Genomic DNA, 27,500 nt, shown 5'->3' with positions numbered 1-27,500 from the left:
CAAGCTAACAGTGCTGTAGTTTCATTCAGAGAAGTTTAACACAACTAAAAAGCTTTTATAAAAACCTCTGAACTAAATAAAACACAGATTTGAACTCCGTGAGTGGGAGGCTGTGACACTCTCCCCTCCGTGTTTAAGTACATGACCTCTATATTTACATGGGAGATCCATGCCAGATTCTCCAACATGTGCAGTGGTCACTGGAAGACAGCTCTGCCCCTCCTGATGCCAGGATGGGAATAAGTATACATGAAATGGGGACCCTGTGTATTACCCTTTAGATAAGGAGATGTGAGGAATATGGTGTACTACTTAAGATATCCCAGTGCCCTAGTTTGTTGGTTCATTTATTTATCCCTGGGTGAGGAGTTTCTTTGTGTTATTCTGTAATCTTATCTCTCAGTTATGCAAACTGGATTATGAAAAAATGCGAATACAAACATTTGACATAACTTCTGAATCACATAAGAAGTGTTTAGAAGTCACATAGATTAAAAAAAATAAAAGAAATAATAATATATACTTAAGCTAAATCAGAAATGTCTCTGTTAGACATTTCACCTGCTGCTTCCCTTCTGATGTCAGTCTGCATTTCAGTCTTTGTAGATGCTTCTTTCCTTTTTTTAGAAAAGTGTCTTAACTTTATTTCCACTCTTCTGGGTAGTCCAGACAAATTTCATTTTTCATCCTGATGTGTCTATGCTCTTCTTATGACGAAGACATCTAGCTACTTTTTGTTTAGAACATAATTGTGTAAATGCTTCATAGTTATGGAAGGCATATATATGCAGCTATATATGTATTTTTCATTGGACATTCTATATCAAACCATACATTAAAACCGTGTATAATAAAAATATCTAGATGGACTAATTGCATTTTTTAACAAAGATTAGCCAGGCAAAAGTTTTTCCAAGATCGCTTCCACATGTTACCTTAAAAATGTCTGAGACAACTTATGCCTCAGCCTTGTCAGCATTTTCCATTAGTCATGGAATAGCAGCTTTCAAAAAACCTGCTTATTCTTGCACATTGCATTAGCAGTGAGCAGACTAGTTTATGTGTTGCCAATCTTTTCCATATGTTTAGGATGCTCACATACATTGTGGTATATGTTCTGCTTGCCTTAGGTATAATAAGGCCAATGTAGCTGGAAAAAAAAATCTCTCAGAATTTACTTCCTATATGATCTATCCAGTGGCAATACCGCTGTAAAACTGCTTTTCTAAAGCTTTGCAGTTGTCACTAATTACATAAATTGTCTGTAGCAGTTCCATATGCCAACACAAAGTTCCAGGTACAAACTTACAAAACACAACTCTCATCTGCTATTAAATAGCAAAAGGTGATTTAAAATGAGAGCATTGTATAGTTCACTGATGAAATTTTAAAAAGCTGTAAAAGCAATCAGATGAATGAATGTGTGTTCGCTCATTTAATTGTATATTAATAACCATGTATAAAATGAATTTAATGGAACTTCGTCTTGTTTTCCACATCAACAACTCACAACTAGGACTTGGATTAATTGGCAGATACAGGAGAGTGGCCAAGAGCTTTGTGGCTTTTATGACTGAGCTTAGCTGGGCTGGAATGTAGTGCAGATCAAGGCAATGCATGTCTGCCAGATATTGTGTGGGAGAAGTTTGTTCTGCCTTTTCCTGTATGCAAACAGACGACTTCCGTCACCATGCAGCATTTCCCAGAAATGGTGAAATGTCTTATCACATTCTTTTAAGACTGATTTCCTTTCATTTCTACCTGTTCTCAAAGTTTTATTTTGGCATTACTCAAGCTTTATGCCCTGTGGCCTGTGTTCATATACTTTATGCCATGTGTGCTCATTTCAGTATACTAAATTTTGTGTTAATACTTTCTTTTTAACATTCTCTACAGGTTAAAAATAAATCCATCTGGATCTCTACTCTGTATTAAATGTGTTATTCTAATTTATAGTTAAGCTTTTAAAAATTACAGATATGTTTGCCATATTTTTCTTGAGTATAAAGAAACTTGGTATTTATGTGTTTTAAAGATCTAAGAATTAATTCAGCAGAAACTGAGATATCCATTAGACTCCATTAATATATGAAAACATATAGAAAATTTTTGAGAAATAATAGAAAATATTCAAGATATTATCTCTGAAAAAAGTAATAAATTGCATATGCCTGTTTTTAAGTTTCATATCTGCATTATATGTTTTTTACTAATAATTTGATGTTATCTTTCTTCACTGTTTCACTAGAAAATTTTTCTCCATTTTTTTTTCACTCTAAGAATCAAGCATTTATTCCCTTTTGGGCATACAGCCCAGTCTGTAGTAGAACCACCTTTTTAAAGAGTTTGTATGTCTCATGTCTCACCACTGACTATGTTTGTCAAACTTTCTACAATTTTCAACTGTAAGTTGTTTTGCTGTCCTCACAGACCTTTCCAGATTGTTTAGCTCTGCTAACTCCTTCCAAGAAAAATGACGGTTAATCTGAACGTGTTCCAGCACTGAAGTCCACTCTTTATTCTACCTAATAGATGTCTATCAAGTAAAGTACTATAAAGCAAAGTACTTGTAAAGCAGTACTAAACAAAGAAAGATAAAGGACAGACAAATCAGAGATGTGGAAATAGACTAAGACAAATATGCAGGCAAGGACAGGGATGTAGGAGGTGAAATATTGCACATTTGGAGATGACAAGTCAGAAGGAATTTGAAGATGATGATAATATTGATTACAGACTTGAACAAATATATTTATGAGAGAGAGAGTAATGAGAATGTTGTCATAAAATGGAAAAATATGTTTCATGCTGGAACTACTACTGAATATATATTTCCTGAAGGACTTCAGAAATTGTGCTATTTTCACAACAAAACCTGCAGCAAATTCTTTTTTCTCTTGAGCTTTGTTTTCTGCATCAGTTTCTATTACATTGCATTAATGTTCTTCCTGTTCCTCCAGATGTACATACAGTACTGGGTGAGCTGAAGTCTGCCTCCATGTCACTGTCTGGGTCCAGCAGCTAAGGCTTTTTTATGCCTATTCAGCTTCCTTTTTCAGATTCAAGTTTATTCGAAAACAATGCATGTCCACCATAGATCTATTTTACATCATACCACAACCGAGCACTGAGTATTTTCATGCATTAGATAGCTTGCTTAGTGATCGTAGCTTAAAAATTTATTACACAAACAAACAGATAACAATGACTCCTTCTCAGTATCATGGTATTCCATGATAAATTTGCACAGTACTCAGTAAAACAAATATAAATTTGTTTGTAGAGGAAACAGGCTGAAGAAGAAATCCCACTGGGAATTTCTACCATGGCTGCTGTGTTTCTGAGAAATTGCTCCCCCCCCGCTTCCCCCTTTGTTACTCAAAGGAATAAATAGTCTTCACCTCAAACTGCAGGAATGCCACTCTATATTACAGAAGGAATCAAGCATCCTAGGTAGAAACTAATCATTGTCAGTATAAACAGGAAAAAAAACATTTTCATTATTAGAAAAAAAAGGTATAGTTTTGATTAATGACTTCTGTTTGCTCAAGCACTTTTGATTTATATGGCAATTTCATACTTTATTATTCCAGATTCTTGAATGTGGTACATAAATTTACACATACGCAGTGTTAGATGTAATGCCTCTCTGCCAAGTGCTCACATTTCCCACTCTGACACAGTAGGAGGTGTTGACTGACCATTTTGGTTTTAGTGTTATATTGAAATAAATATTTCACATAAAGCTCTGACCTGCTTATTGGATGAGGGAAAGGCTGTAGATGTTGTGTACTTTGACTTCAGTAAGGCCTTTGACACCATTTCCCATATCTTGTGTCTTCCTCAGTACCATGATCTGATAATTATATCTGTTCCTCTACAGATCTCCATGACTTCTTATCCACTGTGTTCTTTCTATGATATTATAGTCCTTCTTTTTCAGAGAAGTGAGCAGCTAACATACTCACCATCTGGCGACCCCTTGGCTCTCAGTTGTCTTTACCTCAGACTTAAGTAAATCTTCAAGTAAACTCTGTTGCTGTACTTCTATCTCTTGCCTTCTCCAGGCCTCTAGTTTGAATTATGCAGTATTAGGAAAGCAGTATTACATTTTTTACTGTTTCCCTAGTTTCAGCATTATTCAGTCTTGGTTCTTTATCTCAGAAATGTCCTCAGATAAGATCTACTCTCTTAACAGATTCTATTTTCCCTCCTGGTTCTGGATAGATACTTTCTCTATATGTAGCTTTCTGCCAGGTTCTTCAGGAAATTCCTGCAGACTTTCTGCCAGAGGTTGCCTCAGGAAATCCTTAATGATGTCTAGTTTCCTAATTCTGCACTTACTAGTTTCTCTTGCCACTCTGTCCTCTTATTCAGGTACATTTGGGGATCTCAACCTACTTTATTCAAAAGAGCCATGAACTTTTGACCTGGCATAACTAAGAAGGCAAATTCTAAGTCTCCAACCACAAGAATGATTGACTGAAGTGGGAATAATCTCCATTACAGATGGAAAACACTATGTATTAGATTATTCAGTTCTTCATGTTTCTCAGCCTAAAACAAGCAATGAAAAGTCCACTTTATCTTTGAGCAATTAGTAGCATTCAAAGGAACAATGTGAGCTTCTACAAAACTGAAGCCTATTTGCCCAATGAAGATTTGAAATAATTTTCAATTTATTTTTCCTCTTCAAAAACTCTGTACTGCCATAAAGGCTTGCCTGAATCTGATTGCAGTCAAGGTCTACTGTTTATCACTGAGAGTGCCAGCACTGTGCATAGGCTTGGCTAAAGTCAGTGTATGGGCCAAGCAACCACAGATTTTTGGCTCTGCTGATTTTCTAGGTGTTTGAATATCATAATGATGGTGAAAGACCCTTCTTGAAGAAGATACACAAAAATATACCATTACGTAAAAGCTCCTCAGCCAAAACTTTCACAACAAAGCATATTTCATGGAAAAAAGCTTTCATAACAAACATTAGTAAAGTGTTTTTAAAAATGCAACCTAATCATCATGAACAGATTCATGAGGAGACTTATTCACAAATTGTGCATATGTTGTCAGGCATCTCTGATAACAATTCATATCTGTGTTCCAAATACAATTTGTGTAGGTATTTGTTTTCAGAATGTGAGTAGATGATCAAGTTTTCCCCCAATGCACTTCCATTTAAACCAGATGATCAATATTCTTCAGTATTTTTATTTGTCAATAGTGTCAACATTCTTTCTGAAGCTCCATTTGGATAAGGAAAAGCATAGGTGGCATGTGCTTGATGATAGCAGAGTCCTAGATTTTGATTTGCAAATTGCTAAATCCATTAGCCCTTTTGTAGGACTGTTTACATCAGTTGGTGAGTGAATGGGAACCAGGATGATACTTCACTGGGAGTAAACGAGCTACACTCTCTAGTTACGAAACAGCCAGTTTTATAAAGCATCTCTATTGTGGAGCTCTGTAAGACATATGAAGAGATTCAGTGCATGTTTTTATCAGTCATTATTCTTGATAAAAGGTTGGATATTCCTATTAGTGAAGCCCTGATATAACCTTTGTTTAAATAAGCTTTAGGTCAGATTTATGCTTCTAGTCTCTATATACATCAGTCTTGAAGACTGCATTTCATGTTTCTCGTGTGTCAATATTGAATCCTCTTCAACCCAAAGAACTAATAATATAGTAGCAGGACTTTTCCTAGCCAAGAATTTGATGAAAATAAAAGGAAAGGAGAAGATGGAGATTAAAATAAAGAGTTTCATTTACTATGGACTATCGTCACCAAAATATGTAAGGAAGTTGTGCATTCCTGGCTGAAGATGAAAGCCCTTAAGTGCTTCTGTTTGTATCTTACAAGTCTGTAGATATTAAATGGTTATTGACTTTAAATACATTTTCTGTGGGGATAACAATTTAAATTGGTTTTAACTGAAAATGATTGATTTGTTTGTTTGTTTATTTAGGAAGGGGATTCCAAGTGAACAAGTGAAACACGCTGATAGAGAACAAGCAAAGCGTATAGTTTATTCAGTGGTTTATGGAGCAGGTAGGCATTTTTAGAAAAAAAAAAAAAACCACACAGCTATACTAGATTCATACTTTATACATAATTTATATAAGTAGACCAAATTTCTAAAGGTGAATATAAGTTTGTCAGGGTATTACCTTTTTATTTTTATCAAGGATTATTAAATGATCTACCCAGTATCAAAATTGTCAAATTAATACAGCCACATTGACATATACAAATATTAGTCCGGTTATGTATTCATTTGTTGATGATGTAACTGAAGCATTTGTCTATCTAAAATGAGTTTAATTTTGAATAGACTTTGCATTCTGTCAGTGTATAGACGGAGATGAGAATAACTGCACTGTAGTTAAAAGAACTCCAATATTGTCTCAAAACACATTTATAGAATCACAGAATGGCTGAGGTTGGAATGGAACTCTTCTGGAGGTCATGAGGTCCAGCCATCTAGAGTCCTTTGCCCAGGACTGTGTCCAGATGGCTTTTGACTGTCTCCAAGGATGGAGACTCCACAACCTCCCTGGGCAACATCTGCCAGTGCTCAGCCACACTCACAGTATAAAAGTGTTTCCTTACTTTAGATCTTAATGTTTGCTGCCATTTCTTCACAACTGTGGAAAACCTTCAAAAATCCACACTGTTACCTATTCTGCCTAAATCCTGTCCAGGTCCTAGATAAATCAAAACATTCTGCATACTTTCTAAAACTGCCTACCATTTCTTAAATGATGTCCAACTCTCCTTGTGCTTCATACACGCTTAGAATTACCTTTTCTGGGAAGACAGATGCGCATGTGTCATCAGCCAGCAAGCTCTTGTGAATTTGTTTGAGTGGACAGCTAACTAAACTTTATGTAAGTCTTTTGGAGAAATCCAAAAGGTCTACTGAAGATGAGTACTTGGAAAACTCATTTAGGAAATGAGAGTCCTAGGTTGCAGGCTTTATTTAACACAGAAACACTTAAAACTATATCTTGGGTTCCTGGATGAGAATGCTGTCTAAACCATCTTTTGCAGTGAGTCATCAATAGTCCTTGAACCAAAGGCAGAGTTGGCCAAGGGCATCCAATTTATTGTTTAGGGCATTCAACTAGGAGGGGGAGAAAACCACCTCTATTTCAGCTCTCAGGAGTATCTATTTTATGTATAGGGAATGTGTCGATTATATACAAATATACAGATAAGTACATATACACACACGTGTGCATTTTTACATTAAGCTGTATTGCCTTTTAAACATCTGTGTTTAAAATCTGTATTAAAAAAGCCCAGCACTAGCTCCCTGCAGTGTAAATTCAGATCTTCCCATGCTGAGACTGGAATCAAACTCCCATTTCCAGCCTGAATGTTTTCATCACTAGATTATTTTACAAAATACAAGCATTACCACCCCTGCCCCTTGGTCCATGAAGATGTTACACATTTCCTATCTGTTCCCTTCGCTCTGGGTAGAACAGGCAGATACCTGACTTAATCAGACTGAATCATCACTGGTTGAGTGCCCTGTAGTTCTGTGTATAGTCTGGAGAGAAGGAAATGCCTCAGTTAGTGGGGCTAGAGCCTCCCTCAGTAGAGCCTGTGTCTGTCTACTCATGCTATAGAGAATGTAAGTGATTAGATTAAGCAGAGTATTGGCACTCCCTCACTTGGTCCATACCATGCATTAAACATTGCCGTGCACAGTGCTTCTCTTAAGTATCTCCCTTTGCTTGTTTGTGTTTTGCATCTCTCTCAACTGAGGTCAGTTGAAGCACCTGAAAGATAAGAAGATGGTTCAGTTCATTAGCAGCATTATCAGATCCTAATTATGACATAACATGGAGCAATATTGAACTATTTAGGTGGAAACTGGGGTGACAAAAAATAGATACCGGAAATTGATGGACTGAATTCCACCCACAGTTTGTCTCCCTTCGAAAGATGGCTAACTTTTCATTAAGGAGATATTTTGATACAGTTGAAGAGTGTGAATAATATTTATTTCACTTCTTTGGGGACTGAAAAATACAGAGGCGTTCCCTGAGGAGTTGCCTGTATTATGCTTACAGGAGTTAATGAAAATCTTTCATGTAGTAAATAGTAATCTTTTTGTTTTCTTAGCTTTAGATTACACTTGGTTCATATTTTCAACGTGTTTTCTATAATCCTAGAGGATAGAAAATAGTATAATAAAGAAGAATTTCATTATGTCTAGGAGTTGGTACTTTAATAAATACACCAAATATTGAGAGGGATGACAGTATTACTGTCTTTTGCTTGGTTTGGAGCAGTTCAATTTACCTGCTTCTGCCTCAGTCATCTTGTAAAACTAAAGCACAGACAACTTAAACATCTATAAAGTAAGGAATTAATTCCATTCAATGGTAGTATGTTCAAGCCCTGAATCGGCACAGAGGGATGTCAAGGTGTTTAAATGAAAAGCAAAGAAACTAATGATATTTTCAGTTTTGAAAGATGATATTACAGAATGGAGAACACTAAAACTCCTGAGCTGCTGCTATCAATTCCCCTGCCACACATAACTCAAGGAGAGTGCTCAGGGAAGCCTTAGTCCACTCCGGAGTGTTGCTTCACATAGCCAATGTTCCTGCATTATGGAACATGATCTGACAAAATTATGAGGTTGTACATTCCTCTCTTTTTGCTTCCCAGGAACTGCATTTCCCTGGAACCTTTCAGACTTCCTTACTGATATTGTGGCTTAATTTTCTTACTATTTTATGCAATACTTTGTTCTGTATATCAGTAGTTCTTTAAATGGATAACATGGACAAACTTAGATGTTACAGTTCTCTAAGGAAGCCACAGCAGTCTCCTAACTGTTAACAATATGTGCTTTAGCAGATAGATTTGTCATTTGCTGACCCAGAAAGAAAACTCAGATTAATTAGATGTCAAATAAAAGTACAGACCTATAATAGCTCAGCAAGAGCCATCCTGGATGTCTTGTGAATTTCTTCTTCCAGCACCTTGTCCAAACCGGTGTTCCTGCAGCTCAGTGCAGATCCTGGCATGACTGAGAACAAATGCTACAGAATTGTTCTGAAATGCACATCAGACTGACAGGGATGGCATTTAGGTGGCTGAAATCTTCTCTCTTTCAAAGATGCTAGATAATTGTTCTTGACAGTATTACTGTGACAATAACTATTCCGTGCCTTCGGTGCCTTGAGACATCACCTCTATGTTATTTGCAGACACAGTGCTGGTTTTGTGTTACTGTGCAGCTGACATAAATATATCTGTCTTTCAAGCCTCATATGAATAATGTTGATGTATGTTTTATTTTTACTGAAACTGTTTAAACTGTAGCTCGCTCTTTATGTTTTCACACTCCGGAAAACTGTCTTCAGCTTTTTTCCACCTTGTTTTATAACTGCTCTTAGATCCAGCGTAATACATATTGTGCACCTATATCCTATCCAAAAGCTATTATTCATTTCTCTGTTGAAAGACTTCTGTTTTTTCTTTTTCCAACCCTTTTATCTCACAACTTGGACCCAGATTTTTACAGACATTGAGGAGCCTAAGACTGTTTGAAATCCATGAGACTCCTAATGGCCTTTACAAAATCAGACTACTTGGTCTGATTGCTTCAACAGTTAAGTTTTTCTGTGACTTCTGCACCAAATCTGAAGCTTCTAGCTAAACTCAGCCAGGCACATCTCCATCCATTTTTAGACGTTCATTCACATTTGTGCTTGTTTAAAATTGATTTCAAACTCTTTATCTGCTCCTCAAAGTTTGCAGATTTCAACACTGAACTAGTAAAATGATACTTAAAGCAACAAAAGTTATTCTGTGAACAAAAGAGATTTCAACCACATTATAGGTATAAATTATAACTAGGAATTTCTTAATTACATACTTCTTATATACTCCTTATTAAGTATATTCTTAATCCAGTAACTTCAGTAAAACATTCAAGCACAAAGTTAAACATTTGCTCTGTTGAAATATAGTTGTAGTATATCAGAACCATCCTCTTTAATAGAGATAAGCAAAGTTAACTAATTCTGCTGTGAATGTAACAGTGCTATTGTATGTAGTGGATTTCTGTTCTGCTATATTGCATAATGAAGTAATTTCTTTACCACCAGGTAAAGAACGTCTTGCTGACTGCCTGGGAATTACTCCTCTTGAAGCCAGTCAATTTATAGAGAGTTTTATGCAGAAATACAAAAAAGTACATGAATTTACAAAGAAAACCATTGAACAGTGCCGAAATAAAGGTAATCCAAAATGTGTAAGCATATTTTTGTTTACTGATCAGCACTATGTGACAGTGGTGAAAACAAGGATTCAGCTTGACCCAATATATCTATATTATAGATATATATATATTATATATATATTATATATATATATATTATATATAGCTATCTAATATATATTGTTGTATATAGATCTATACAGATAGATATGGGACAAGGAAAAAGATGGAATATCATTTCTTGATGATCTGGGTTTTCTTCTTTCTTAACACTAAGAGGAACTGGTTAAACCTGTCTGCCTTTTCTCAGAAAGATGCTAACAGAATAAGATGTGTGTTCTCAGAGTGAACCTTACTTAATGTCAAGTTACACTGCATCATTTTGACACACAATGTACAACGCAAAAAAGCCTGAGGAATCTTTTACTTAATAAATGTGCTACATGACTGCTGGACCATGGAAGTTCAGCCATTTAGTCAAAGAGTCAATTTAGAGAGTCATTTTTTTAAAGTATTTTTTCTTTGCATCAGTCAGAATTTGTGTTCTTGAAGTTCAGGTGGTATCTGAGATGACAGATGTGTGCAGAGTACTTCTTGGAGCTAGCAGCTGCAAACTCTTCTTGCATCAAATTTGTTGTTAGTCTACATATTCATTTATATTTAGTGAATCCTAGGAGTGCTGTAATTTGAAGACAGAAAATATAGCTGTTTGAAATATTGTCTCTTAAAAGTTAATTAGCAGAACTGTCAAAATTTATTTCTTTTGTTTCTTAATGGGGTATACAGTACTAAGACATTTTGTAGAAATAAATAGTAAATTTAACTGTCATTGTATGAATGAGTGTCATGATAGAAACATGTAACTGATTTCCAGTCATGAAAATGGGTAGTATTCCTTTTTCTGTACTTTGCAGGGCTTAAAAATCTACTGGACGCATGAACTGTCATTGTGTCATGCAGTTGCATTCCTTCATTCATTAATATTACTAAAGAAAAGTGAAGTCACTAAAAATTTGTTTTTAACCCAACATAAAATATCTAGTAAAATATTAAAAAACTGTTATATGTTTTTCATCTATTTAAAATAACGCAGCATTATTCTCTTAAGGATAAATGAATTTCAATAACTAGACTTCTGTGATAAAGAATCTGGCTTATGAATTTAGTAGATAAGAGTGTCATAACTAATGTCCTGGATTGTTATCAGAACACACTTGTCTAATTAGTACTTACTACTCCTCTCACTCCCATCTATCAACCATTTTATAAACTGTTAATGGGAGAAGAACAATCTGTTTTGATTGTACAAGCTCAAAAAAACTGTAGCATGTCAACTTTATTTAATATTTTTCTCATCAATCCACCTCAGATTACAACTTTCCAACAAAAACATTCCAACATAGTGAGCTCATTATAAAGTAACTTTTCTTTACTTATCGGCAGTTCAAAGGTGAACAACACCCACCTGAGCAATATAATTTTGGTGTTATGGATATCTGATACTCCATGTAGACATGATAAGCATATAAATAATACTAATTTGTGATGAAGATATTTTTGTTAGTTATATAAGTATATATGTTATTATATTGTTGTTTTTTAATGACATTATCAACATATTAAAAAGATAACTGTAAGACCTCATTCAAATATGTATTTGCAGATTAATCTTTGACCCCAGAAGCATGCTCTGCCACTATTATATGAAAGATGGTATTTATTTGGGGATGCTAATCAGCTGAGTATTGCAAGGGTGATTCTGTTGTGGAGACACACCACACAGGAATATAATCTGTTTTCCCAAGAGAATCCAATGTTTCAAGAATTCCATCTTTACATGCTGTTCTTCATGAAAAATCTTAGTTAAATTGGGAGAACTGATTTGCCAAAGAATAACCTAACCGCCAGATTAATTCAGCTTCTTGTTCCAAAACTAGTACTTCTGCTATCAGTGCTCCTGGAAATATACTAATTCTCAGAAAGCTGTATTAGTCCATCAGAACCATCTTCATCATTTGCACCTAAGTCTGGGTATGTGTTGTCCATAGTAAAGGTTATAACTGTGTTTGAAGAGGTCTCCTTACCACATGTGCTTGCATATTTTGGTTGACAAAGAGGAGATGAAACTCTGTGGCAGTCTCTGTATATAATGACAATTCATGAATAGACAGGGTGATCAGAAGTATAATGAAGGATTTTGTAAAGATATATTTTTAACATGGATGATTTTTCATTTTTCTTAAAATAAGAAAAATTTAGTTTTGAAGATAAGTTGTGGTAAGGTTTTGTGTGTGTGTTATTTTGACAAGAAGATCCTCACATCTCTTTTGCTCTCTCACCTGCCCTCCAAAATAGTTGTTTTGGCAAAATATGCCATTGGGCCTAACATAAAGCTTTAACTGTATTCTCATGCATTTCTTTTAAACCTAAAAACCCCACCACACTAGAGTTAAGGAAGTTTGTCTGTGAAAGGGACATGAAAATATATATTATATATATATATAAAATAATATTATATATATATGTGAAAGAAAATGGAAAAAAAGTTATAAGGTTGTTTTTTTCCCCAAAACTATTTGATAATTTTGGAAAATATTAATTAATTATAATTATTATTTAATTACTCTATAAATTGATTTTTCTTTGCTATTCCCAAGCAAACGATTCATTGCATGGAAAGCTAATTATGGCTGCTAATAGATAGCTAATTCTGCTAGGTATATATAGTTTCATCTGCCATAGAGAGAGTTTGCTGGTATTTCAGTAGACATTCCTAATAAAGCTACAGCTTTAATGAACAGAAGTTTTCCTTGTATAATATGTACCAATTCTCTGAATGAAATAATTCTTATACCAAAAATACAATAAGCATTTAAGGTTTAAATGAAAGAAGCTCTGACTATTATATTCAGAGGGCAAAATATTAAATTGACTCAGGCAGCACGTAATTACAAAAATCTGAATTATTTTCAAAAATAATTTTTGAAATTTAATTTTAATCACTCTAAGAGTACTAATTTCTATTTAAATCCTACAAGGTTATGTGGTTTCCATAATGGGACGTAAAAGACCACTGCCTAATATCAATGCACAGGATTACAAACTACGCACTCAAGCGGAGAGACAGGCTGTCAATTTTGTTGTTCAAGGTAAAAAACCCTGCCTGCCTACCTTCCTGCTTACCTACCTGTCTCTTTATCTCTGCTTGGCTTCAGTGGACAACAACTCTGATAATCTCAAAAGAATTAATATTCTAGTAGTTTACTAGAGTACACTGCTGAGGCATGAATTTCACTACAAAAAAGAAGTTTAAATGATGTGTTCTTTCTACCTTGGAAATTACTAGTAAAGAGTATCATAATAGCAACAATAACAGTATCAATGTTCTAATACACTGTAGTGCTCTGTGGTAGTTAAATATAGGTATAGATACAAATTGTATATAGAGAGAATATCTAGAATTCAGTGCTTCAGATATATTGTTGTCTTAAAACATTTTCCTTTCTGGTTTTGATAGTCTGTTACTTCAGACGGGTTTCTGTGATTATGCTGCTCACAGAATCTAGCCTTTTTTTTACCAGATAGCTTAAGTTTAAGAAATATACAACATTGCAAGAACTGTGCATTGTTGTTATTTGATTTGAAACCAAACTCATTCTTTGTAAGGAACATTCAAACTTAAATCTGTAGAGGCCAAGAAAAAAGGTGTTTTTTCACAGAAGAGCATTGCAAATTTGCCATGTAGGTTGGAAACTTAACAGCATAAAGTGCTCAAGTGTTAGTTAGTCTGATACATTAACATACTCTTTTAAAATCATTTGGGGCTCAGTCTTGTCAGAATTTAGCTACCTAAAGGAAAAAATTAAAACTGAGCTGGCAGTCCAAGACTGAGATCCCCCATACCACGTTACCCCTTGGAAGAATTATTTTATTAATTGGATGATGCTGACAGTTTTTTATTAAGTTATATTGGAAGCATACAATTTACAGGCAAGTAAAAAGTGCTTTCTATACATGGTGAGGGCATGCTTTTTATAAAGTGATTTGAATTTTCCTTTTGAAAGAATCATGGATTTTTTTTCTTTTTTTTTTTTTTTCCAAATATTATTCATTTTAATGTTTCATTTTAAAAATTACTTAAGTATTTATGTCTTGTTTGACACCCCTTATAATTAGTAACTGAATTTAAGTACTGCCACTGCAAGGGTATGTACGGATCTAGAATTCTAAAATATACCCCGTTGCTTCAATAATACTTGTGCTCGTGATGGTTGCTTTGCTGTAGTAGGCACCCAGCTGTAGAATTTTAAAATACCCTTATAAAATCCACAGCAAAGCTTGCATATTTGTAACACACAGGGCATGTCTGTATAACCTTCTCCAGCCACTTGTGTTCAGTTTACCTGGGTTTCCATCCAGCTGGCCAGCAGGCCTCTCCAGTTGAAGGCACAATGCTTGAGCTAATACAGCGAGTCCTGCTGAGTGTACAGTGTAGCATTAATAAAGCTACATGGCCTTCTGAGCAGCACTTGCTTATGTCCATCTGTCCAGAGAGCTTGGAGCTGAGGCAGAGCCATCACAGGACTGTCTGTGAAACACTCACTTATGTGTATCTGCAATAATGATTATCATATTTCATTGTCAGTTCAGATAATATTGGAGGACAAATTGAATGAAAAATACTGGTATTAAAAGCATGTAATATTAGAAAGTGTGATGAAGCAAGGATTAAAAACTCTAAAATATTCAGTAATCCCAAATTTTATAAAAAAAATATTCTCAGTGACAATGGTATTTTAATTTCAGGATTTCAGCTATGAGATAATACTTTAAGACTGTAAAAACTTTCTAAATTATGCTAAAACATTTTATCACAGTATACAAAACTGTATTTAATATATGTGTTTTATAATTATATCTAATAGTCTAATTAAAGCAGTGTGCATTTTGATTATAGTAGCATCAACTGATAGCAGAAGACTTCTTCTGATGCATGACAATATTGAGAGGAACATAGAGTTCCAGCTTTAACTTCAAGTGGATTTCCACAGTTCTTTCATAGTGTTTTTTCTCTTTTTGAATATTTCCTACTTCAATAGTCTTTACCAATGTACAAGATAATATTCTTCAGTTATAATTCAGCTCTACCTAACCACATAGAGCAAACCATTTACATTATTTATTTATAACTGTGGCAAGATCAACCAGAAGGATATAATTATTTTCTTTTTAAATATTTAAAATAGCATATCCTTAAAAACATCTCAGAGAAAAAATATTTTGAGAATTCTTTTGTATTTTATGACTTTACATTGATTCATGAAGAATACATATAGAACATATGAATTGTGATGGACTTAGTGCTTAATTATATCATCTTATTCTCACAATCACTAAGAAGATAGTTCTCTGACCTTTGCTGAAACATCCTTTCTTACTTTTTATACCAATGTGTTCCTTTTTGTTGGTATTGATTTAGTTTGACACATCATTTGAACAGGAAAACAAGGTAGGTATTTGAGGCTAAATTTGCAATTAGACATAGCCATCTATAATCAGCTGTGGATCTGCACTTGATGTAGTTAATGTGTAGAACAGACTCTTCAGTATGGAATTCGGAGAAGCAGTTTGTCATAGACAGCCATGAAGAAGAAAGAGGTGTTAAGTCTGTCTCCTCAATCTCTTAGATACTCTCTATTGGGTAAAAGGGTCAACCGTTTCCTGGGGTGCATCAAGTACAGCATAACTAGCTAGTCCAGGGAGGTGTTTGTCCCTCTCAACACTGCACTGGTGCAGCCCCACCTTGAGTACTGTGTGCAGTTTTGGGCACCTCGATATAAGAAGGACATCAGACTATCAGAGTGTGTCCAAAGGAGGGTGACCAAGACATTGAAAGGTCTTGAGGGCAAGACTTATGAGGAGCAGCTGAGGTCACTTAGTTTGTTTGGCTTGGAGAAGAGAAGGCTGAGGGGTGACCTCATCACAGTCTATCACTTCCTTAAGGCAGGCAGCAGAGGGAGAAGTGCTGATCTCCTCTCTCCGGTGGTCCAGTGATAGGACACAAGGAAATGGAATGAAGCTGCATCAAGGGAAGTTCAGATTGGATGTTAGGAAAAGATTCTTTACTGAGAGGGTGGTTGGTCACTGGAACAGGCTCCCCAGGGAAGTGGTCATGGCACCAAGTCTGTCAGAGTTCAAGGAGCATCTGGATGATGCTGTTAGTCATAGGGTTTATTTTTAGGTAGTCCTGTGAGGAACTGGCAGTTGAACTTGATGATCCTTATGGGTCCCTTTTAACTTGAGATATTCTGTTATTCTACAGTTATATCCCAGCAGAGTATCCTTACCATTTGCCTGCCTGGCTGTTCTTTATCCTTACTCTGAAAGGTGAACCATTTGGAAGAAAGAATTCAAAATTAATTGAGTGAGGGGGAGTGAAAAGGAAGATGTCAACCTTCTAGTACATTTAGGATATCTGATGGGACAAGGAGAATTATGGCTTCCAATCCTTACTTAAAGGATTGTTTCTGCATTTTATCTCATAAATCTTTATGTAAAATGTATTAAACCCCTGTTGTATGATTCAGAACAGACCCCTTCACCAAACTGCAGGCCTGGAGAATCGTTCTGCCTCTTGATCACCAGAAATGTGTCATCTATTATGTAACATGACACTGTTTTATGCACCACTGCTCTTAACACTGTAATATAATAAATATACATTACATACACATGGAAATATGAAAAAGCATAAAATTAAGTTTCCAAATGGAAATCTGGCACTGAAACAATGTTCTAACACTTTGTGACATTAAATTTTAATTTATTTATAGGTAGATCTTAATTCCAATTTAAAGTTAGATAATTTCAGACATTTTTTATAAAAAGCAGTTTTTCAACTCATGGCCATGACTGACAAATTCACCTTTAATTAACACATGATTTTTTATTATTCTTTTCTAGTTTTAATTATCATGTAATTATTTAGTTTGTTATTTATTAATCTCATGATCTCTTTCACATATTACATGAGTTTAATCTGCTAGTTTTGCAAATTCTTGTAGTTCACAATCTTCAGATGTCTTTCACTCCTATGCCATAGTTCCAAGAAGAACATTTTCCTTTTGCATGCTTTAAATTAAAAGCAGATTACTTTCTTTCACAGGATCTGCAGCTGATCTTTGTAAAATGGCTATGGTGGAGATTTTTACCTCTGTTGCCATTTCTCCGACTTTAACAGCCAGGTTAGTAATGAATGAGTGCAAAACTGTTTGATTTTAAACCAAAATTAGCTGAAATGTGAAAGTGTATCTGGCATTTTAAGCAGCTGTAGAAATATCATATGTGCCTCTGAATCTTTTAACAAGCAAGGACTTGTGGGATGGTTTTATACATTCAAAGTTTTATCTTTGTGCTTAAACGGTTAGATCTGTAAATCCATCCCAAGGCGATGAAGTGCCCTGGGGCCATTTAAACTCAGTCAGATCTAGTTCAGTGGTAGCTCTGCATCTTTGAAATCATGCCCACTGATCATATCCTTCCTGTATTTTGAGTGTACTGTACAATGGGAATTGAACATTCAATGGGCTGGGAAAAAAACAGGATTCAGGAAACCAGTGCTCAAGCAAAATAAATGAACATTTTTTATTCTTGTATAAATGGCTTTGCTTTGCTAAAGAAAAGCTAGGTTGTCATGATTCTCTTCTGTTGTGACAGCTCATAGTTGGGTAGAAGATCACAGAACGTCCTCAATATTTTTATGCCACTAGCAGAAAGAATGAAGTCTACTTTTGCTGTAATAAAGGATGGAGGGGATGGTGCAGAGACTGAGCATTATTATTTGCTGCAATAGAAAGATACTTTGAAGGCAAAAAGGCAGAAAAAAACCCCAAACAAATAGATTCTCATCTTTTGTAACGCTGTAGTAAATAATCCAGAACATGGATTTTTGCAGAAGTTCAGATAAAAGCGGAGATAGCAGGTAGTGCAGAACATCAGTGTTTCTGTTGTCATCCAGAAGAAGAAATCATAAAAACTTAGCTGTACCAATCATGTATCAGGGACTTCAGTGGGAGTTTATGTCAGTACAAAGGAACAGTGTTTGGCCTTCCAAACATACTTTGCAATTATGTGTAATATCTAACCCTATTGATACTCTGTGTGTGTGCGTATGATTTACACACAGCAGTGTTGCCTTATTTGATCAGTGTTTCAAAATGTAATTTCTAACTACAAATATAAATTGCATTTATATTGAATTCAAAGGTAGAATCACTCCTATACCAAAAATAAAATTCATTCTGAATAACAATCTTATGTGTTCTTGCAACTTTTTGAGCAAAATACTGTTGAACTATTACCAAAACAAAACAAAACAAAAAAAGTGGCCCACCAGAACAAATCTGAAATGGGAAATGGTTCTTTGGTGGAGATCCTGCATGCATTCAGACAATGATACATTTATGTACTAAATGTTGGATGATGTACATATTGCATTATCCATTTTGGGGCAGATTCTCTGTGCTGATTATAATTCTTTCTGCTGCCTGAGTTATCCAAAGAGACCAGAATGGCAGCTGTGACCTGGTTGAAAATTTCTGTAGTAGGCGTAACTTTGTGTTACATTAGTGATAGAGCAGCTGCCTTCTGGGACAAACAGCCAACAGTCTTTAATGGAGGAGACAAGTGGAGGTGGTGAGAGGGCAAAGAACATACTCAATTCTGCAGTTCCTACCTAACACACAGATCTTTAGGTTCAATAACTAGCTGTTTCTTGTAATTCTGAGAAAGCCGAAGTTTTTTGCGATCAGCGCTGCGTCTGATAAAGCTTGTGAATGTTTTCTTCTCTCAACGGAAGATTTTACTTGGGTTGTCCTTTCCCAAAACTGTTTCTTTTAGAATAGTATCAGCAAATGGCTAAGGAGGTAACAGACATGGGGAAGTATTGAAGTATTACATGTTGAATTTCCTTGTGTTGTGAAAGCATAGGGGAATGGCTACACCAGACGTCAGAAAAGTATCACCGCCTATCCTTATTCCTATCATAAATGTCACAGCTGGAAAAGATGACTACAAAGGCATCTAAAGGAGACAGACTGTTTTAAACTGGAATTTTGAACTCCTGCCAGCCATTAACAACTGGATGGCTTTGCTAAAGGAGGGCCTTTTAATAGTCACTAATGGCTCCTTGCTGTAATATTTAGTAGGTACTTACAAGCCAGGCTTGTCAGAAAAGCACAATCAGTGCCTTTATAAATTCGGTGAGTACCTGTTTGGATGGTGGCATTTGAAAGCATCACTGTAGTCTTGCCAAAAGAGTACAGGACTGAAACTTGAAAATTTGTGTTTCCACTTGTCTGCTAGGTGACGTTCAGTTAGTTATTTTTTCAGTGGTCTGTTTCTTGATTTTCTTATCAGTTAAATCAAGATAACGATCCTAACATCCTTTGTAAAGCACTTTGAACAATATTGTTAAAAGGAAGTGTGTACATAATTGGTGCTGTTGTTGTAACAGCAGGAATGCACGGTAGCTCTTCCAAAATGAGAAATATAATCAATCTCCTATTATCATCACATCAGATCGTATTCATTCCAAAGATAGCACAGTACTATCTTTTCTTCTGTCCTCACCTCCTTTGTATTTTTTTTTTCTCTATTAGAACTTCTAATTTTGGAAATTCTGTTCACTTTGAACAGCATATCAAAGAGAAGTATCTTTTATATATATATATATACGTTAGAAGTAATTATGAACCCCACAATTACACTGGGAGACAGTATCCTATTAGGCGTAGCCAAGTAGTGACTAGCACTCAACATTTTGTCTTCCTTACCTTGGAAATAAAAAGAAAATAAAGTAAATTCTAAATAAGGCCTTACAGTTTTTAGTGTTAGTTTGCAGGTATGTTTGCAGTCTTCTCCACTGACAGCACTGCATTCATTTTTCAAACACTGTAAGCTGTTCAGCTGTGATCAAGCTCTGATCCAACAGTAGGAAGCTTCATTTTTGTAGGACTATTAGTCAGAAGATTTTCAGTTATTGTTTGCACATATGATACTGCATTTGGAAGCCAGGCAAAAGTAATCAAGTTACATTTTCATGATGCTTCATCAGAGACGCCTTCTTGACAACCACAGTATAGTGCACTGTGACTGATCAATGGCTGTTCTGTCATCCAGCAGTCTCCTTTGTCTCTTTGTGTTTCTTCATCTTTTATTTCAAATGCCAGCCTAGCATCTTATGCTGTTGACAATAAAAAGTCAATCAGTTACTTGGAAATAATTTTACAGAAATAGGGAAGAGTGGCATTAAATGTAATACATATGATAAGGAACTGATATTAGTATGGGTTAGCTACTGGCATCAGTGTTAACATCTCTGCATTTTGTGTGACACTGGTGAGTAATCGAAATTATTTCTTCAGACTTCTTCCATATTACCTAGATCTTTGTTAAGATGCTGTTCTGCTGCTGATGGCCAAGCTGCTTACTGAAAATGTGCTGCTGACATAAATTATTCAAGTGCCAGCTTTTACCTGTCTGATACAATTCACAGAACCCCCACAGAATGTTTTCTGCAGGCAGATGATAGCAAAGAAACTTCTGAAGTGAGATCAAGGCATACAGTAGCAGCTGAAAGAAAGATTGATGGAATTGATGAGAGTGGAAAGGTACTCGAGTGGACAGTTGTAGTTATTTTCAGTGTTTAGAACATCATTGCAGTGAAAGACACATGGAAACTTGGTAAGGAAGAAAAATAGCTGGCAAATTGTGGAAGAACTGCTGCCTATAGCAATTCCTATAAAAATTATCACTTTGTAAGCTGAAAATGCACTGGCATTACTCAAAGTCTATCTGCTGCTACATGGACTTCTCAGAAAGTCATTAAAGATTATAATATCCCAACAACATGCAAATTAAATTTAACAAGTCTACGGAACTATTGAGTAATTTGGTGCGAATCCAGCAATTCTGCTTTCTCACCAATTTATTGTTCCTTCAGCACTGAACCTGTGCCACAAACACACAGCTTTACTTCTCAGCATGTGCAGAGTCTAGTTAAAGAGACAGGTTCAGCAAAGAGGCCAGATAGAAATGAATGATCCGAAAAGGAGGAGCCACCAGCAAATAGAAGGAAAAGGCACATCTTATTTTCTTGGTCCCAGCTGCTTTTCAGTAGCAATGATGTTGGAGATTTTGTATGTCTTCCTCAAGGAACAAACACTTTAATCAACCTAATGATCTTCTGAGTTGGTGAACTGTAAATGCAGCTTGCTTCTACACAGATAGCTAAATTAGTTAAGAAACAGCCCTAATCGTCCCAGGAACAAGCATTGTGTTGTGTGACCTAGATTTTTTTCAGATACAAATCATGTGATAAATTACAAATTCATTTGTTGGAAGTGGCTTCAAGTTTTAGTTAGACACAAGAACCTAGTGGCATTTTTATAAGGTGTGTAGGGATTCAAGCTTTAGTACTTTATTGACTGCTTATTGTTTCTCGGATTCATACAAGAGGACATACTAATAAAACCAACTTCACCAAATACATTCCATAAACTGCTTAGTGCGGCTTCTATGTGTGATGATATTCTTTAATTCTGGGCAAAAATCTTATGTCCTTTTATCTGTTTCTTCAGGACTTAAAGAATTGTTTTGATTCATGTTTCTCCTGTAGCAGTTATTCAGGTTTTTCAAGTAAATGCTTATTGCTCTGGTACTTTGCCCACAATTCCCAGTATATGGTTGCAGATCTGCTCTGAAGGATTAACTCTAGCAAGATGGTCAACTTTTATCCTTAGCCTAACACTGGAGAAATAGAATAGGGAAAAGATAAAAGCTTTGGATTCTGCTTGAGAGGAGAGTAAGATTTTTGTTTCACGGACATATGCTCTCGTTTCAATAGCAGAAGGAAACATCCTAGATCATATTGCTATGTCAGAAGTTACTGTGAGCTTTCCATAGCTGCTGTCCCAATCCAGTATGTAGTTCTTTGCTTCCCAAAGTGGCAAAATAACATTGTATTTCTAGGTGTGGTGTGATTTAACAAAATCTTAACTCTCCTCAAGCATTCAAAGCAGTATTTCACTCATATCCACAAGATGGTGAACTGTTACCTGAACACTTCATGCACAGTGAGCCAGAACAAGTCAGAATGATTTATTCTTTATAGAAAGAGCTAAATGTATTTAATATGCCTAAATATCACAGCCAAAGAGGACATTCATGATGTATCAGGTTTTTCAATGTTACTTTATATGGTTCTTTCAACAGAAGTAAATACTTTGCATTTATAAAAATCTTTTGTAGGTCACCTTTTAGACTGGTATGTTTTAAAACACTTTTGAGTACATGCAAAAACTCTATTCTCTTTAATTAACCATCTGTTCAGCTTCCTGCTCTTCATGATGTAGATGGTAAAAAAACAAATTTCACAAGTTAGGTAAATTTTTATAGTTAAAATGTTAAAATGTCAAAATATCTTAGTCTTTATTATGGAAACACTGAAAGAGGTGGCTTAAAGTTAATGAAGGTAACGTCTATGGAGACATGATATATCTTAAGCTATAGCTTTTATACTATGGCATTAGGAATCCTTCACGAGAAATTTGAAAAATCTACAAAATGTTACAAAATTATCATAACCTTGTTCCTTAGTTACATGACAACTTAATAGGCATTCTTTCCACCGGAATCTGTGTGCATTGTGGGGAAACTGACACAATTAATTAACAGGTAGTATCAGAAAAAAATTAATACCATTTCAGTGTAGGGAACATAGAAATTTCTAAGAAGAATCGGATCCAGCATCCATCTGGTCCATTATTGCTGAGTGTGGCCAGTAGCAGATGCTTCAGGAGGAAGGTGTAAAATTTGTAGTAGGATAGCCTGTCTGCCTGCAGATTTTCAACTTGCTCTGATTGTGGGGATGAGTCTAAGTTCTGAAACAGAAGATTTAAAAGTCTTCACCCCAAATCATTGTATGTCATAATCTCTAAATGTTCTTAAAATCCATACAAGTGTGTGTTACATAAGCAACTATTCTGGCTTTTTCTGGCAATGTGTTTCATTACATTCCTTTTAAACCAATATTATTAAGTAGGAATTTCTCAAATTTTCAAGTCATTAAGTTCTTGTTTTTCAGTTACAGAACATAAAACCTCTTTTCATTTGTTATTATTTTTTTCATATTGCCCATTTATCTAATTTCAAAATATCTTATTCTTCTTACTGTTTTTTTTTCTAACCACTTAACAGCTTTTATGCTCTTTTGGGAATTTTTTTAAACTGACCATTATATACAGAGCTTTTAACCATGTACCCTCCTATCTACAACTTCGACGTCTCCCGTTATGCATTTAGAGGTTTCAAATGCAAAATGAAAAAATGTAATGTTACTAGTTGAGTGATTATTCTTTTAATCAAAAAATGAGATAACATAGGATAACAGACAAGGATATTAATATTTGGGATATAAAATCTGATACTGTTGCATCAGAAAATGGTATTAATTTCAATTATCAGTGAAATAGTGCTTTTTTAAATGAGAAAAAAAAACCGTGTGAACAGATAAGGACTAATTTTTAAAAGTATCTCTAAATGTTTATTGTGCTACCAAGTGATCATTAATACCCTTTTAAAAATAGTGTGTTTTTAGTAACTTTTTTTATGTTTATGAATTTTTTATTGTACCCATATAAAACCTTAACTATTAACATTGTCTTATGTTCTTAAGTAATGGATTATAGGTTTTTAATTTTAACTAGAATTTTTACACAAACAAGTAAGTATGATGGATTTCAAATAACTCACCTTTTTTGCACCTTCTCCAAAGATAATCCTTTGCCTTCAGGAAATCTCTTGTTCAGTTATGATTTAATTTTCATCATGACTTCAAATTAGAAATAAAATGGGTAATTTTGCATGGAAATTTTAAATTTGATACTCTAGCTCAGAATTAGACAACCTGTTGGTGCCACACCATTTTCTTTCTGAAGATCATAGAATCGTACAATGGTTTGGGTTGGAAGGAATCTTAAAGCTCATCTAGTCCCACCCTCCTGCCCTGGGCAGGGACACCTTCCACTAGCCCAGGTTGCCCAAAGCCCCGTCCAACCTGGCCTTGAGCACTGCCAGGGAGGGGGCAGCCACAGCTTCTCTGGGCAACCTGGGCCAGGGCCTCACCACGCTCACAGTGAAGATTTCTTCCTTACATCAGATCTACATATACCCTCTTTCAGTTTAAAACCATTACCCCTCATCCTATCACTACCCTCCTTGATCAAGAGTCCCTCCCCATCCTTCCTGTAGCCCCTTTAAGTACTGGAAGGCTGCTATGAGGTCTCTCTAGAGCCTTCTCTTCTCCAGGCTGAACAACCCCAACTCTCTCAGCCTGTCCTCACAGGGGAGGTGCTCCAGCCCCTGAGCATCTTTGTGACCTCCTCTGGACCTGCTTGAGCAGCTCCATGTCCTTCTGTTGTTGGGGGACCCAGAGCTGAACACAGCACTGCAGGTGGGGTCTCATGAGAGTGGAGTAGAGGCCAGGGACCTGCTGGCCACACTTCTCTTGAAGCAGCTCAGGATATAGTTGGCTTTCCGGGCTGTGAGAAACGTGAGTGCACATTTCTGGCTCGTATTCAGTTCTTTACCCACCAATACCCCAAGTCCTTCTCTGCAGGGCTGCTCTCAATCCACTCATCACTCAGTCTGTATTTGTGCCTGGGATTGCCCCAACCCATGTGCAGGATCTTGCACTTGGTCTTATTAAATTTAATGAGATTTTCATGGGCCTCTCCGTCTTGTCCATGTCCCTCTGGATGTCATCCATTCTCTCCAGCATGTCGACTGCACCACACAGCTTGCTGCCATCAGCAAGCTCGCTGAGGGTGCACTCAGTCCCACTGTCCATGTCATTAACAAAGATGTTAAACAGCACTGGCCCCAGTACCAACCCCTGAGGGATGCCACTCGTCACTGGTCTCCACTTGGACATCGAGCCATTGACCACGACTCTTTGAGTGTGACCATCCAGCCAATTCCTCATCCACCGAGTGGTCCATCCATCAGATCCATGTCTCTTCAATTTAGAGGCAAGGGTGTCATACAGAACACTGTCATATGCTTTACACAAGTCCAGGTAGATTATGTCAGTTTGCTCTTCCTTTATCCACCAATAGTGTAACCCCATCATAGAAGGCCACCAAATTTGTCAGGCACAGTTTGCCCTTAGTGAAGCCACGCTGACTATCACCAGTGACCTCCTGATTTTCCAAGTCCCCAGCATAGTTTCCAGGAGGATCCACTTTATGATCTTGCCAGGCACAGAGGTGACACTGACTGAACTTCTCTGGGTCTTCCTTTTTTCTGTTTTTAAAAATGGGGGTTATGTTTCCCCTTTTCCAGTCAGTGGGAACCTCACCAGACTGCCACAACTTCTCATATATGATGGATAGTGGTTTAGCCACTTCATCTGCCACTTCCCTCAGGACCCACAGATGCATCTCATTAGGTCCCATGGACTTGTGCACCTTCAGGTTCCTTAGATGATCTCAGACCTGCTCTTCTCTTACAGTGGGCAGTTCTTCATTCTCCCAGTGCCTGCCTTTACCTTGTGTGTCTTGGGTGGTGTGGCTGAAGCACTTGCTGGTGCAGACTGAGGCAAAAAAAGTAATTGAGTATATCAACCTTCACCATATGCCAGGTAACCAAGTCTACCATTTCCTTCCACAGTGTTCCCTAGTCTTTTTCCCTAGTCTTCCTTTTCCCTAGTCTTCCTTTTATCACTGATGTACCTATAGAAGCTTTTCTTGTTGCCCTTGACATCCCTGGCCAGATTTAATTCTATCAGGGCTTTAGCTTTCCTAAGCTGATCGCTGGCTGCTTGGACAGTTTCTCTGTATTCCTCACAGGCTATCTGCCCTTGCTTCCACCTTCTACAGGTTTCTGGTTTGTACTTGAGTTTATCCAGGAGTTCCCTGTTCATCCATGCAGGCCTCCTGGCATTCTTAGCTCACTTACTCTTTGTCGGGATGCATTGCTCCTGAGCTTGGAGGAGATGATCCTTGAACATTAACCAGGTTTTTTGGATCCCTCTTCCCTCCAGGGCTTTATCCTGTGCTACTCTGCCAAGCAGATTCCTGAAGAGGCCAAAGTTTGCTCTCCTGAAGTCCAGGGTAGTGAGCTTGCTTGTGCACCCTCCTCGCTGCCCCAAGGATCTTGAACTCCACCATTTCATGGTCACTGCAGCCAAGGCTGCCCTTGAGCTTCACATTCCCCACCAGCCCCTCCTTGTTGGTGAGAACAAGGTCCGGCACAGCACCTCTCTGTGTTGGGTCCTCTATCACTTGGAGAAGGAAGTTATCATCAGTTCATTCTAGAAACCTCCTGGTAGAGTTAGCCAAGAGAAAGCATCTTAAACTATTTTAGTCTGGGCTCTCCGTCCCATTCTTAGTCAGAATAAGGTGCCCTTAATTCCTTATAGAATCATAGAATCAATTAGATTGGAAAAGACCCTTAAGATCATCGAGTGCAACTGTATTATCCTCTTACTTAAAGCTTTCCCAGTTAGCTAATTTTAAACCTTATTTTAATTTATTTTCTGTTCATATGCTTAAACCAGCCAGTTAAATATAATATGTGAGCTACTCTCAGACATTTTTAAAGCAATATACTTGGCATCTTACACATATGCCTTAGCCCTGCCTTCATGCTGTTTGCTCTTAGTTAGACCTCCCATGGGAGTGTCAGGGGCTGTGGTGAGGGATACAGACAGCAACTGAGGTTGAGGTGAGTCTCTGAGACTGAGGTGAGTCTTGAGGGGTCTGAAATGGCATGTGGTGGGTTTAGCTTGCCTGCTACCAAATGATGGAGTAAATTAACCAACACTTGGTCTGTAGAAATTCATTGGTGATTTATATTTTGTATTATCTTCATGCAGACCAGTCTGGAAGACAAGACCATGATATGCTTTGGTTGTGTTAACAGCAGCAAAAATTTCCCCGTTGGTACAAAAATGTATCACAAAAATGTACAGAGGATTATTCTTAGTCTAATTTCAGGTGTCCAATGTAGGTAGCTGTTTTAGGAGGTGGTACCCCCACAAAGCCAATACATAGTTGGAGTTTTCCAGATGTCAGTTCAAAACATCTAAGTCAGAACCTACCTTCATCCCTTGACTATAGGAGCATAAATTTAATTAATTAGTCTGAGCATCTCTTGGCACACTGTAATCGCCTGAAACACTGCACATGGCTG

At 36.5% G+C, this 27,500-nt stretch overlaps 1 protein-coding gene across 1 annotated transcript in view; it reads left to right on the top strand.

Annotated features, from left to right (window-relative positions):
• POLN (DNA polymerase nu) overlaps positions 1-27,500 on the top strand; it is a 108,386-nt gene that overhangs the window by 64,072 nt on the left and 16,814 nt on the right. The window contains exons 18-21 of the mRNA XM_074904394.1: positions 5,967-6,049; positions 10,135-10,266; positions 13,286-13,396; positions 17,413-17,491. Coding sequence (XP_074760495.1) covers positions 5,967-6,049; positions 10,135-10,266; positions 13,286-13,396; positions 17,413-17,491 — 405 coding nt within the window. The remainder of the gene's footprint in view (positions 1-5,966; positions 6,050-10,134; positions 10,267-13,285; positions 13,397-17,412; positions 17,492-27,500) is intronic.

The sequence above is a fragment of the Athene noctua genome, chromosome 4 (genome assembly GCF_965140245.1).
Source record: "Athene noctua chromosome 4, bAthNoc1.hap1.1, whole genome shotgun sequence".
Lineage (NCBI taxonomy): Eukaryota > Metazoa > Chordata > Aves > Strigiformes > Strigidae > Athene > Athene noctua.
The sequence above is the reverse complement of the archived record's forward strand: the minus strand, read 5'-3'. Positions and strand labels throughout refer to the sequence as shown.